At 55.1% G+C, this 12,596-nt stretch overlaps 4 protein-coding genes across 4 annotated transcripts in view; 3 read left to right on the top strand and 1 right to left on the bottom strand.

The window, feature by feature from the left end:
- Positions 1-1,907: 1,907 nt before the first annotated feature.
- C8A04DRAFT_12862 (cytochrome P450-like protein) lies at positions 1,908-3,916 on the top strand (the record flags this gene model as incomplete). Its single annotated transcript, XM_062777490.1, has 3 exons — positions 1,908-2,310; positions 2,384-3,077; positions 3,157-3,916. The coding sequence occupies 3 exons, from the start codon at positions 1,908-1,910 to the stop codon at positions 3,914-3,916; spliced, it is 1,857 nt and encodes a 618-aa protein (XP_062636305.1).
- Positions 3,917-5,951: 2,035 nt separating this feature from the next.
- C8A04DRAFT_37968 (cytochrome P450) lies at positions 5,952-7,695 on the top strand (the record flags this gene model as incomplete). The annotated part of the gene is made up of 3 exons (XM_062784068.1): positions 5,952-6,130; positions 6,184-6,660; positions 6,735-7,695. 3 exons carry the CDS (start codon positions 5,952-5,954, stop codon positions 7,693-7,695), a joined length of 1,617 nt encoding a protein of 538 aa, XP_062636304.1.
- A 1,331-nt stretch (positions 7,696-9,026) lies between these two features.
- Positions 9,027-12,258, top strand: C8A04DRAFT_29511 (uncharacterized protein; the record flags this gene model as incomplete). The annotated part of the gene is made up of 7 exons (XM_062781038.1): positions 9,027-10,427; positions 10,495-10,963; positions 11,027-11,079; positions 11,140-11,356; positions 11,452-11,517; positions 11,584-11,707; positions 11,754-12,258. The coding sequence occupies 7 exons, from the start codon at positions 9,027-9,029 to the stop codon at positions 12,256-12,258; spliced, it is 2,835 nt and encodes a 944-aa protein (XP_062636303.1).
- A 136-nt stretch (positions 12,259-12,394) lies between these two features.
- C8A04DRAFT_37967 (uncharacterized protein) overlaps positions 12,395-12,596 on the bottom strand; it is a gene marked incomplete at both ends in the record, with an annotated part of 2,672 nt that continues 2,470 nt past the window's right edge. Inside the window, one exon of the mRNA XM_062784067.1 lies at positions 12,395-12,421. Within this exon, the coding sequence (XP_062636302.1) occupies positions 12,395-12,421 (27 nt within the window). The remainder of the gene's footprint in view (positions 12,422-12,596) is intronic.

The raw sequence follows: 12,596 nt of genomic DNA, 5'->3' as shown, positions 1-12,596 counted from the left end.
GGACTCGCTCGGTAACATCTTGCGGCCTCACGATGTGATTGTGTCCCCAGCCCACGACACAATTCCACTCCATTCTGTCGGATCCATTCTTCATCCCGTCGTTTCCGGGGGTTCGCCATCTCGTCTTTCGCCGGCGGGATTTCGGGGCGGGGAAGAATCAATAACCCCCACCAAGTTCTCCAGAGCGTTCCATCGTGTCTCTCAGTGCCGTCGCATCGTTTGGTGGCATCAGCGCAAAGAGCAGGGGCAGCACGAAGAATCGACATCGGTGCCTGGTTTTCCGCGATTCTTTGCTTGTTTTGGCCGTTGCGAGGAACCTGGGTAGCTTTGCCGAGGACCGAATTGTGCTGAATACCAAGTCGTGTGTTCATGGATGCCCGGCTTTTGTTGTTGTTGCTCCCTGCTCGAGCCCTGCCCGTCCGTAGCTCGCTTATCGACCACCACGAGGCTCGACAAGGTTGAGTTGATGATCCCCTTCTCTGCCGTCCTCGGTTCCCGAACTTTTCGTTTCGTTTCATTTCATCATCCTGGGCTTCCTTTTTTATCCACGAACAACGCTTGGGCGAGCTGATGACCATCTTGAGCCTTCCTTGCGTCCATGGTTCCCAGTTCCCACCAAGCCCTGGGTTCCACTTCGTCAACGGTCGAACCTGTGTCCATCACGCAGCGGGGCGCAGTTCAGGGGGAAGTCCCCGCGTCGCAAACCCGCCAGTGAAGGGGGTGATCGTCTGGACAAGGAACGTCTGCGGCACAGTATTCGTACCCCCAAGGCCATTCTTCTCTCCGAGGAAAACCTGCAGTTTGATGGACAAGGTACAGCACAGTCAGATGGACCAGCGTGACTGGTGGTTCATGTCCAGCTCTCTCCGGCGGCCGGAGCTACGCCTCCCCCGCGGCTGCGAATCTAACGTTAGCCTGGCCCCCTGGTTGCGATTGGTTAGCCCCAACCCGGTCTGATCTGATCGAGCCCCCCTCGCTTCCTGGCTTGCCGGGACAATGGAACGACGACCGGTCGCTTTCTGTGTCTGGTTGTGGCGAAGGATTTGGCGCGCGGCGCGGTTATCGGTTCGGAGGCTAGTGAACCGGACGACGATGTGGGCCTTGGTGAGTCGAGGTGGGCCATTGTATCGTCGAAATGGAATGGATGAGGCGGAGAGAGGGGCAAAGCCGCGGCCGCGTGTGAAGTCCTATGGATGGTATGCATCGGTCCTCTGGTCCTCGCCCGTGTGCAAGTACCCCCGAACGCATCCATGTGATAGCCGACGATGCGCCTGTCTGCGCCTTCTGCTCTCCGTCCTCGTCTGGTGCAGAATACCCCCTCCCCACAGAGTGGCCCAGCACCCCCAAGTGGCGTGCCAATCTCCCTTCGTTGCCGTCCGGGGCCGTCCCGGAGAGAAGGCTGAGGCGTTTATCGCGTTTCACGAACTCCTGCTTCCTTCCCTTTTGCTTCGTCTGTTCTCTATTCCCTCGTAGTGGTGGTGGGTGCGGTTATCGGTGGTTGTTCGGTTCGGCCAGTCAGGCAGCCGGCGGGTTCTTACTTCTCGTTCGGGACTTTGGCGTTGTAAATCGTTTCGGTGGGAGGGGGTCAATAAGGTAGGGTAGTAGGAGGGCCGTTGGGCTTTATGTGTCATCCCCAGAGGTTACACTTTTTTAAAAGTCAGCATCGAACCCCTTCCCACCTCCCTCTCAGAGCTTGGACCCATATCTTGACCGGACTCCCCGAAGAACCCACCTCATGATCCCTCGCAGGATCCTCCGGGCTGCAGAGCAACAGAGCAAGACAGCCAGTCTCTTCTCTTCCCAACCTCACCGCTTGTTGTTGGTGTTTTTACACTTACTCGGTTAGCTAGCTAAGCTTCCTAAGCTGCCCCTAGCTCCCCTCTTCTTGACATATCTATTCGCTGGCCATGGCCTCGCTACTGCTGGCCCTTGCGGCCTTCCTTCTCTGGGCAACAGCCTGGACTGTCTACTCTGCGTATACTTTATACTGCAACTACCTCGAGGCCCGCACTCTCGGCGTGCCCATTCGTATCATCCCCATCGACCATCTCAACAAGCTCTGGTTGCTCGTCGACAAGCAAGTAGTGGCCCTTGTGCGCCGTCTTCCGGGGGTACTGGGCAACAACAATTTCACTCGCTTCAACTACCGCGGCTGGCACGAAGATGACGGACTCCGGGCTCACGACGAGATGGGCGAGGCCTTTGTGCTTTGCACGCCCTCGCGCAACTGGCTGTACCTGGCGGATCCGGACGCTCTGATCAACATGTATCGCCGCGGAAAGGATTTCCCACGGTGGGTGGAAATTACCAGTATGTGTTGGCCCCTCACAAATTTCTGCCTTTTTATTATAGGTGTGCCAAAACCACTAACACGAGCTTGCAGAAATGCTGGATGTCTTTGGCGGCCCCACGATCGCCACGGCCTCAGGCGAGGAATGGCGGAGAATCCGCAAAATCTCCAACTCTGCGCTCAACGAGCAATGCAACGCCATTGTCTGGTCCGAGTCAGCCGCGCTCGGCGAGGCCATGTCGAACTACTGGGCCTCTCAGGGTGTCTTCACCAGCGTCGGCGAAGACTCCCGCACAGTCACGCTACATGTCCTCTCCAAGGCCTGCTTCGGCCAGTCGCTCCCCTTTGAGGGCCACCACGGCCGTGCCTCGGACACCAGTGCCTCGGCGAGTTTCCGGTTCTCTCTGCTGACCATCATGGAGAATGCGTTGCTCATCTTGGCTCTGACACCGAGTTTCTTTACGAACCGCTGGTTGCCGATGCCTGCGGCGTGGCGTAAGCTGGGTGAGGCGTGTGATGCATTCCGGGGCCATATGCGCCAGCTTTACCAACGCGAGTTGCGTGTGCTTGAGGAGAAGAAGCTTACCCCTGGCGAGGAGTCGTTGGAAAAGAAGCGGGATTACACCCTCATGGCCGCGCTAGTACGGGCATCGCAGGAGCGGCCGGACGAGAAGGATGAGGAAGACCGGCGGTTCGCGAACCTGACCGAGGCTGAGATTTACGGAAACATGTTTGTGTTTGCTTTTGCGGGCCATGATACCACCGCTCACTTACTCACCTACGCTGTGTAAGTCACCCTTGGCATAACCAACCACCCTTTCCTTTCCCCCCAATAACACACCTAAATACTAACAACAAACCCCCAGCTTCTTCCTCGCCGCGAACCCCACCATCCAAACCTGGGTCGCAGACGAAATCCAACAAGTCCTCGGCACCCGCCCCCGCTCCGAATGGGACTACCACGCCGACTTCCCCCGCCTCAAGCGCTGCCTCGCAATCCTCTACGAAACCCTCCGCGTCAAGACCCCCGTGTGCGAAGTCAAATGGACCGAAGACCGCGCGCAGCAACTGCGTGTCGCGGGCCAGATGCTGACCGTCCCGCCTCAGACGCTCATGATCCCTAGTTATTTGTATGTGCATAAGCATGCGCGGTATTGGGGGAGTGATGCGATGGAGTGGCAGCCGGAGCGGTGGATTGCGACGAGGGGGGCGGTGAATGAGGCTGGGGGGTTGGGAGAGGGGGGTTTGCACGCGGGGAATAATGGTGGGTATCATCGCCGGGCTAGGCCACATGTTGTTGAAGATGAGAAGGACGAGAGTGCGGACATCTCACAGGAGGGAGAGGAAGAAGTTCTTCTCCCGCCGCCGTCGCGCGGGAATTACCTGGGCTGGTCCGAGGGTGCGCGCGATTGTCCCGGCAAGCGGTTCTCGCATGTTGAGTGGGCGGCGTTTTTGGCGGCTATGTTTCGGGATTGGAAGGTTGAGCCGCAGCAGTTGCCTGGCGAGACGTTTGCGGAATCGCGGACGAGGGTGCTGGACTTTGTGGAGAAGGATACGGATTATGGGGGTTTGTTGTTGCAGTTGATGCATCCGGAGAAGGTGCCGCTTGTTTGGAGTCGGCGGTGATTCTTTTTCCTTTTCTTCTCCCTTTTCTTCTTCTTCTTCTTCTTCTTCTTCTTCTTCTTCTTCTCTTTTTCTCAAGTTGTATTTTCTTCCTTTTCATCTTTTTCTTCTCTCATTTTCCCCTTATTTTATTTTCTTCCTTTTTGTCCCTTTCCTCTCTTCTTTCTGCTTTTATTTTGGTTATGGTGGAGACCGGAAGCTATGATGATGATGACCACGTTGGTGAAGTGGGTGTGTGCATTGCTGCGGATAGCGTTGATATTCCCCTCTTGGATTCATGTACATATTTTGGCATTGTGTTAGATACCCGTGCGGACTACAGAGGTAGACCTGGCATTTCCTGATGTTTGGGCTGAGGAAGACTAGATCTTGGTCTTGAGTTTCCTTTACTGTATGAACAGAATACACTCAACTTGTTCTTCACACTCAAAAGTTCCAAAACGGTTTATTGGTTTATCTCATGTTTGTCACTCTTCTCTGGTACGTACCTAGACGTCCAGCGTACTCTTGACTCCCACCGGCGCCGGATAGAGTCACCGATCATCTCACTCGATGTCTCACATAAACCACCAACTCAAATGTGACAGGCCTGGCCCCCGAGCCCCAAGAACACCCGAAGACGCAGTAATCAGCTCGGCAACGCTGGCCTCACCTCATCACAATGCATGCGCTCTCTACATACATCCTCTCTACAATTGGCAAATAATTCGCTAAACACTCATCTCAAAGCGCTCTCAACCAACCTCTGCGCACAACACTAAAGCGGCACAGGTTGTCGTCACTTCCGCTTTGCTCTCCGGCGCTGCCCGTGGCCACTCATGTCGGCTCCGGCAATTGGCCGACTGCCCGGGCTGCCCGCCGACCCCACGCCTGTGGCTGATGAAGGAGGCTCCTTTCTGATCAATGATACGGGCGGTTGACGAGTTCTGCAGGTTGTGAAAAAGAAAAAAAAAAAGAAAGGCTGCAGATGAGGACGGGAGGTGAGGTAGCTCCGATAACTTGCGTCTGACAGGCGTCGCTTGGCTGTGTAAGTGTGGCGGGTGCTTCTTGGTTCTCTTCACCGGCTCTCGCTTGTGGGTGGGTGGCCGTGGCAGGAGGGAGAAGGGAGACGGTCGGTCTGGGCAAAACCGGCTGTGGCCGTGAGCTTCATGCAGGTGATTTCCAAGCGTCGTTGTTAGTGCCAAAATAAGCGCCGTGTGGGGGCGGCCGCTGAAGGAAGAGACGAGACCTGAGCTGGGGTTCGTCTGAAACCCCACAGGACTTCCGTGCGGAGATTCTATTTTGGGTATTTCAAGAAAGTCGGTACGGATAACACGTGTTGTAGTTCTCGAGAGGGGAAATAATTCATGAAACACAAAAGGTGGTCATTTGGTGACATTCTCTGGCTGTGGCGAGTGATATTCGTGCTGCCTATCACGCTCAGTCGTATCGTTGAAACCCCCAACGCAGTTTTACCAACGAACTTACCAAGCGCTGCTGCGCTGCTTCGTAACAACGCCTGTGCCGCGAAGATGCAGCGCGCCCGGAGAAAGTTCGGGGGCATCCATGGCAACTGTCCCTGGGACTTGCCTAATTGGGATGACGATCGGATTGTTTTAAAGACACCCCACCATGTTTTCTCCCGTCACGGTCGATGGTATTTAAGTGGGTCTGTTCTGTATGTAATTACATCTGTATCCATTACGGCCCTGAGGCGGGCTGAGCTCCGCCCCTGAGGAACGTCCACTCGCCCGGGACCGAGCAGGGAAGTTCTCGAAGGGGCCAAAATTTGGAATGATGAAAGTTGTCGGGACAATCCGACACGAAGCACTTCACTTTGCCGGGCTGTTCTGCCATTTCCCCCCTCGGTTGATGTGGTTTCTGTTGCTTGGTGTTTTTGGTCACCTAAATTTCACGAGTCGAGTGTGTGCAATTCTCACGAATCGTGTGTGGGGTACGTGACTTACACGCATTCTCTTCTCTGTGAGAGACCGAACCGTGCTTCTTCTCAACCTCGGGATCTGAGACCATTCCAAGTCAGGAACACCGTACCGCCATCATGGCCTCCTTACTTCTCCCAGCTGTATTCGCAGTCTTGGTTGTCTTTTGGCTGCTCGGTTACCTTTTCTCAGCGCCTTACGATCCCCAAGAACCACCACTGGTCAAACCCAAAATCCCCTTCATCGGCCACATCATCGGCCTCCTCCGCCATGGCACCAGATACTACTCCATGATCGCGTATGTCCCCTCACTCTCTCCCTATGAACACTTCCCACTAACTCCCCCCCCAGAACCACCACCCACCACCCCATCTTCACCCTCCCCGTCCCGCGCGGCAAAATGTACATCGTCACCTCCCCCTCTCTCATCGCCGCCTGTGACCGGCGCGGCAAAGTCGTCTCCTTCGCCCCCTACGTAGTCGAGTTCGGCAAACGCATCCTAGCCGGCAGCGCGCACAGTGTTGGGCTGCTGTCAGAGGACTTGCTGGAGGAGAAGGGACCGCATGGGAGTTTGCGGACTGAGACTATGGCGGCTATGCATCGGTCGCAGGTTCCGGGGCCGTACTTGGATGAGATGATGAGGGTTACGTTGGTGAGTTCGGTTGGGTTTGTGGATGAGACGTTGTTGGGTGGTGGTGGTGCGGGGGAGGGAGTGGAGGTTGGGTTGTTTGCGTGGGTGAAGAGGTTTATGACGGTTGCTGGGACGGATGCGGTGTATGGTGCGGAACGGAATCCGTTTCATGATCCGGAGGTGGCGGATAGTTTTTGGTGAGTTCTCTCTCTTTTCTTGTTCTCTCTCTCTTTGGCCTACGACAAGTGCCACACACTAACACCTCATCCAGGGCCGTCGACAAAGACTTTGCCCTCCTCGGCATGATGTTCCTGCCAGATTTGCTCGCCCCTAAAGGTAGCCGCGGCAGGAAACGTTTCTTCCAGGCTTTCCGGGAGTACTACGCATCCGGTGGTCTCGAGACGGCGTCCTACCTCATCAAGGCTCGGCACGAGGCCAACAAGAAATACGGCATCTCCGACGACGACATTGCCCGCTTCGACCTCGGCGTCTGCACCGCCCTGCTCGTCAACACAGTCCCCGCCATGGGCTGGATGCTCTGTCACGCCTTTTCCAACGCGACCCTGCTCGCCACGCTCCGAAGCCAAATCGAAGCCGTCGTTTTCCCCAACGGCGTTCCTCCTCCCTTTGGCACCACTACTAATACAGCAACAAAAATCAACATCCACACCCTCACCACCTCTATCCCCCTCCTCGAGTCCTTCGTCCGCGAAGTCCTCCGCGTCCAAAGCAACAGCGCCTCCGCCCGTTTCGTCCTCCGCGACACCCTCCTCCGCGACGACACCACGGGCGCCTCCTACCTCGTGAAAAAGGACTGCTTCCTCGGCATGCCGTCGGCGCCGGTGCACGGCGACCAGACGGTGTGGGGCCCGGACGCGGGGGTATTTGATCCGGAGCGGTTCTTGCCCGAGCGCGTGGAGGGGAAGAAGAAGGTGCCTGCATCGGCGTGGCGGACGTTTGGAGGGGGGAATGCACTGTGTCCAGGGAGGCATTTGGCGTTGAGGGAGATTATGAGTGTGTTGGTGGTGTTGGTGTTGAGGTGTGAGATTGAGCCGTATGAATTGGGGAAAAGGGGGCCGTGGCGGATTCCGGCGAAGAGACATCATATTTCGACGAGTATTCTGACGCCGAAGGAGGATATTAAGGTGAGGATTCGGCCGAGGGAAGGCCTGGAGCATGTTAGGTGGGAGTTTGTGTGGGAAGATGAAGCGACTGGGGTGGTCAGCAGTTGAGGTTAAATTCTGTGAATGTACTTTGAGCCACTTTTTCTTCATAAATCCACTGTCTTGAACCCAACCTACACTTTCAACCAGTACACTCGTTGTAATTGAGGATCGGATCCATCCGGAGCCCTTATACAACATTATACCCTCATGGCTTTTTGAGTGGCTGCTCATACTTGTCGAAATTCCAGGTAGTATACTTGACGACCATTTTCGTTAATTATGTGTGTTGTTTGGACTCTGATAAGCCAATCATTTGAATCTCCACCAGACTGAACGCTCTTAGCAGTCTAAATAATGAGTGGGCCTCTTGAAAACCTTCGGAACCGAAGGGCAAGCACTCAAAAGACCTTTCAGGCGTGAGAATGGAATAACCGTACCTGGTGTGGTAGATTCGACGAGGTTGACATTGTTTAACACGAGTGGCTCCCAAAGATTCCCATGTGACTACCAGGTAACTTAGATACCAGTCCTGGACCCAGTTTCCTTTTGCAATTGAGACGACTCTGTATGATTCAAAGGTGGTTCGAGAATGAGACTTTAAGGGAAGGTTACACCCGGTGGCTTGCTCTTGCCTTCCAGAATGAGGGCCCAAGTTCCCTTGGTTTTGAAGTCTTTGTCTTGTATCATCTATACAACTTTCTCTTTGTGAGAAAATTGTCAATCATGGGCAGTGCTTGTTAACTCACCTTTCGATAAATTCACAATTCTTATTCACAAACGCTTGTCTCCCTTGAAATTTCTGCATGCCAACTGTATTGCCCTGACCTTGCGAGGCAGCAAACATACTGCCACCAACACCGTGATTTCGCGCCAACAGCATCAACCCGTAACCATAAAATCCAGGCACGAAGCCCAGTCACCTGAACAGAACAGCCGCGCGGGAAACATTTATTTCATTGTCCATCACCTGACATTACGGCTTTTTGACCTCCCAGGCCGCCTTCGAGGTCAGCCTCCCTTCCACCTGCACATGGCTTGACAACGTGTAATCAAGTAACCGCCCCAGCCATTTTTTTCAAGCGCTGACGGGGGTTGGACATGGCTCGCTTTGTTGGCTGCCACGGGACTGCGTAGGGCTGGCCGCGCCAGTACCGCCCTGATGTTTTGCCCGTGACGTTCTGACACGCCCGCGGCCTCTGAAGTGCACGAAAGGGGATAAATATGGGAGGGTCTCTAAGGGCCACTGATCCTTCCTCCACCTCTTATTTTTGAGTAGACAGACCGAATTCGACCTCCCAGATCATGGCGAACACTTAGAAGGAAAACAGGATCAGCGAGAAAACCAAAGAGAGAAGAAGAGAAGGTCAATATTTCAACGCAACATCTCCAACGACACGATGCCCGACCCGCAACAAATGGCGGGAAGTGGGCTTTCGTGCAAGGGATCCTGGGGCTCCCTTGACGATTTGCGCCCCTCTGATATCAGAAACTACCTCTCGATACTCGACACACTCAAATCAAATGGTGTCTACGAAGAATACAAAGCGCCGCGGATCGTGATACTGGGCTCGCCGTCGTCAGGCAAGACGGCCGTGCTGCGAGAACTCACGCATGGCCTGTGCGACCTTCGCGACGGCAGCGGATTTGACCGCGAGGGGAAGCACGTCACGACCCGATTCGCGACCAAGTACGTGCTGAGCCGATCCCGCGAAGAGTCCACGACGGTCAGCCTCTGTGGCTCTCCGCCATTCTGGGCCCAGTGTGGGCGCCATGATAAATGGCCGAGGCCTAAGAGGGTGGATGACATAGAGCAGCTCGATGAAGCCATTCTCAGTGCCAAGCGGCTGCTGCAAGAGGACAACTCGGCCAGTCATAACCCCTCAGATGCTGAAACGTCGGCGAGTGTGCACGAGTTGTGCATCGATATCGCCGGTCCGAACCTCACTCCCCTAACCCTGGTCGACTTCCCGAGCATACTCGAGAACCATCAGCAAGAAGGCCTGGCGCCCCGAAACTCGCCCTTGGTCGACACCGTCGACTACATGATTAAGACTTACTTAACGGCCCCGGAGAGCATGCTCCTAGCTGTTGTCTCGGCCGACGAGCCGCTTTCGCTGCAGGCTGAGTTTGTGCTGAGCCAGGAGCGTCGCTACGACGAAGAAGAACACCGCACCATTGGTGTGGTCGCGAAACCCGGCGGGGCACCGGCCTCGGCATCCGACAATAATGAGTTTCTGGATCTTGTTTGTGGAAACGGAAAGCATGAGAACGGGAAATACCAGCTGAATCACCCGTGGCACGTTCTACGAACCCACGCGCCCGGCGAGAAACCGGTAACCTCCGAGGAGTTGAGGTCACACTTCTTCCAGGAGAACCCAAGTTGGTGTAAAGTTCCCGGAGACCAGAAAGGCGTGCTTTCTTTACGAAAGCGGATCAGGGCCGTGGGACAGATCTATCTCGACCAGCAGATCGTTTCGCAGTTGTATGCTTCGATACAGAGGACTCACAGTCTTTGGATGAGGATTTTGCGAATCCACCAGACACGCGTTGGTCTCTTGGAGCAGGGGAGCCAGGAATCCCGGAGAGAGGCCCTGCTGGGTGTGGCCAAAACGTTCAAGCAGCTGGTGCAGGATGGGATCAGCAACGGGAAAAATTCAAGTCAGTTTGTCGACATGGAGAAAGCGTCAAACCCAGGGCACGCCTTATGGGAGGCGTTGCGCCTCGCTCAGGAGGATTTCAAAAAGGACCTCAAGGAAAGGGGGCATGGGTTCGTGGTGCTAGACGACCAGGACAGAGCGGTAGGTCACGATGGCGGCGGGCATCACAAGGAGCAAGAGGGCGAGGAGGATGACAACCGCGGCGAAGTCGAGGACAGCGCCAAACCCCGCTTTCTCGATTCTGAGTGCCCCCCGGTCCGACCTTCCAGAGCGCCTGACCAAGGCCGAGCTAGTCCAGTCGTGCCTGGAAGAGCGGCTCGTGAGCTTCCCGAGTAATCCCTGCTCGGTGCTGGCGAGCGTGTTGATGCGAAGGCTGACCCAACGGTGGGAATCGTCGGCATCGCGTTATATCGAGGTGGTGGCGCGGAACGTGCAGCCATTTATCCAAATCACGTTATGGCAAAGCTGTATCCAGGAAAACTGGAGCGGACAGGAGAAGGACCATGCTAAGAAGAGAGTCGCTCACGTAAGCCCTACCTACAAGGCGCTCATGGACCGCTTCGTCAAACCATTCCTTGACGCCAGAAAGGACATGGTCTACAAGCAGCTGGTTACGCAGGTGCGCCAGTATGAAGACGGGGGGCCGTTTGTGGACGGCCTGGGTGTTTTGGGGCTCGGTACGCCGGGCCAGGGCTTGGAAGCTAGCATGATAGGCGGACTGAAAGTTAACAACTCGAAAGTCTGGCTCGACATGTTTGGGGGTATTTTGGACACGGTTTTGTCACAGTATGCCGTAAGTCAACACTGTCCATCGACTTACTGGGGGTTGGGACACTAACATTAACAACATCAGATATTGAGAGACTACTTTGCCGACGCCATTATCGGTCAAGCGGAGCTCTATCTAGTCTGCAGTCTCCCTGGAATCATGCCCGAGGATGAAATAAGCAGCCTGCCGCTCGAAGAGGTGGATAGGATCGCTCCCTTAGATGAGAGACTCCAAAGCTTGGAGAGCCAGGTCCAGCTATTGAGCCAAGAGCTTCTGAAGTTCCCGCAGGATTTGGTTCGAGGTTTGTTTGTTCTCTCAGCTTCGTTGAATACACAAGCTTGACGCTCTAGAACTTTCCACTTTGATCCCCAAGAACTAACCCGTCTCGGACATTAGACCCTCTGCCCGAGGGAATACACAAGGCGGATGATGAGAACAAGAGAAAAAGACAGGACACCCAGCGTAAGACCCGGCCTCACTCACGCCCGTTGACTCTCTCATCATATCATTCTGACACTCCACATATAGCTGAGAGTAACGAAGTGACTCCATCAGCCTCGATCTTAGCAGCTAAAACGAAGGAACAACCACCTCATGACCGCCCCGCTAAACGTGTGAAGATCCTCCTCACCCGATCCGGCGACCTCCTCCGGTCCGTCAATCTCTTCCGATTCAGGAACCAGCACTTTTGACGACAGTACTTCCGGCCAACGCGGGAGTTCCTCCTTTATCCGATCGCAAGCCCCATCCCCGAGTGACGGACCCTCACCCACCGAGCCCTCGCAGACTGCCGGGGCTACAACAGCTCCAGGGACCGACGAAGAGCCAACCATGCCGGCCACGCCGCGGATCCCTCGACTTCCCACGCCGACGGGGACACCCCCCAAGCCGCTCTTGCAACACCCCAAGAGCTTGTTTTCTACTCGTCCTACGGAGGGTCTCTCTGATACTGATACCGCAGCACATCGCATGATATATGGCTTTGGAGAAGGCGAGTACCTGCCCGACGACGCCGAGAAACCTATCCACGAGCAGTATCCTGATTGGCCGCCAAAGTTCCTCAACAACCGCAGACTACATCCCATCACCAAAAATATCACACAATTCGAATACAATATTTGGCGAGCGATTAAAAAGCTAGAGGCTAAAAAGCGAGGGGCTAAAAAGCCAAGGGCGATTTCGATCGGTGGAGGAGGTGATTGAGGTTGCTGGAGGGAGTATTCACCCGAGCAAGAGAAAGAGGTTATAGAGGAGGCTGGTGTGACGGGAAGAGCAATAGGGGGAATGTACGGTAGGTAATGAACATTACGATGTTTGGCAGGGACAATGAAACAGTGATTTAAGGATTTGACAGGTTCAACTTCCCCTGAAGTGTAATTACAGAATATTCACTGAACTACACCAAACTTACCTCTATAATCTCGTATATTCTGTCCCCCCTATTTCTTTTCCTGATGCCTATCCACCAACCCCCCTCTCCCCCCCCCCCCCTCCAACCCATTCCAACCACCCCCCACCCCCCCCCCCCCCCCCCCCTCCCC

The sequence above is a fragment of the Dichotomopilus funicola genome (assembly GCF_033296635.1).
Source record: "Dichotomopilus funicola strain CBS 141.50 unplaced genomic scaffold C8A04scaffold_39, whole genome shotgun sequence".
In the NCBI taxonomy this organism is placed as follows: Eukaryota; Fungi; Ascomycota; class Sordariomycetes; order Sordariales; family Chaetomiaceae; genus Dichotomopilus; species Dichotomopilus funicola.
This window is presented reverse-complemented; position numbering and strand designations above follow the sequence as displayed.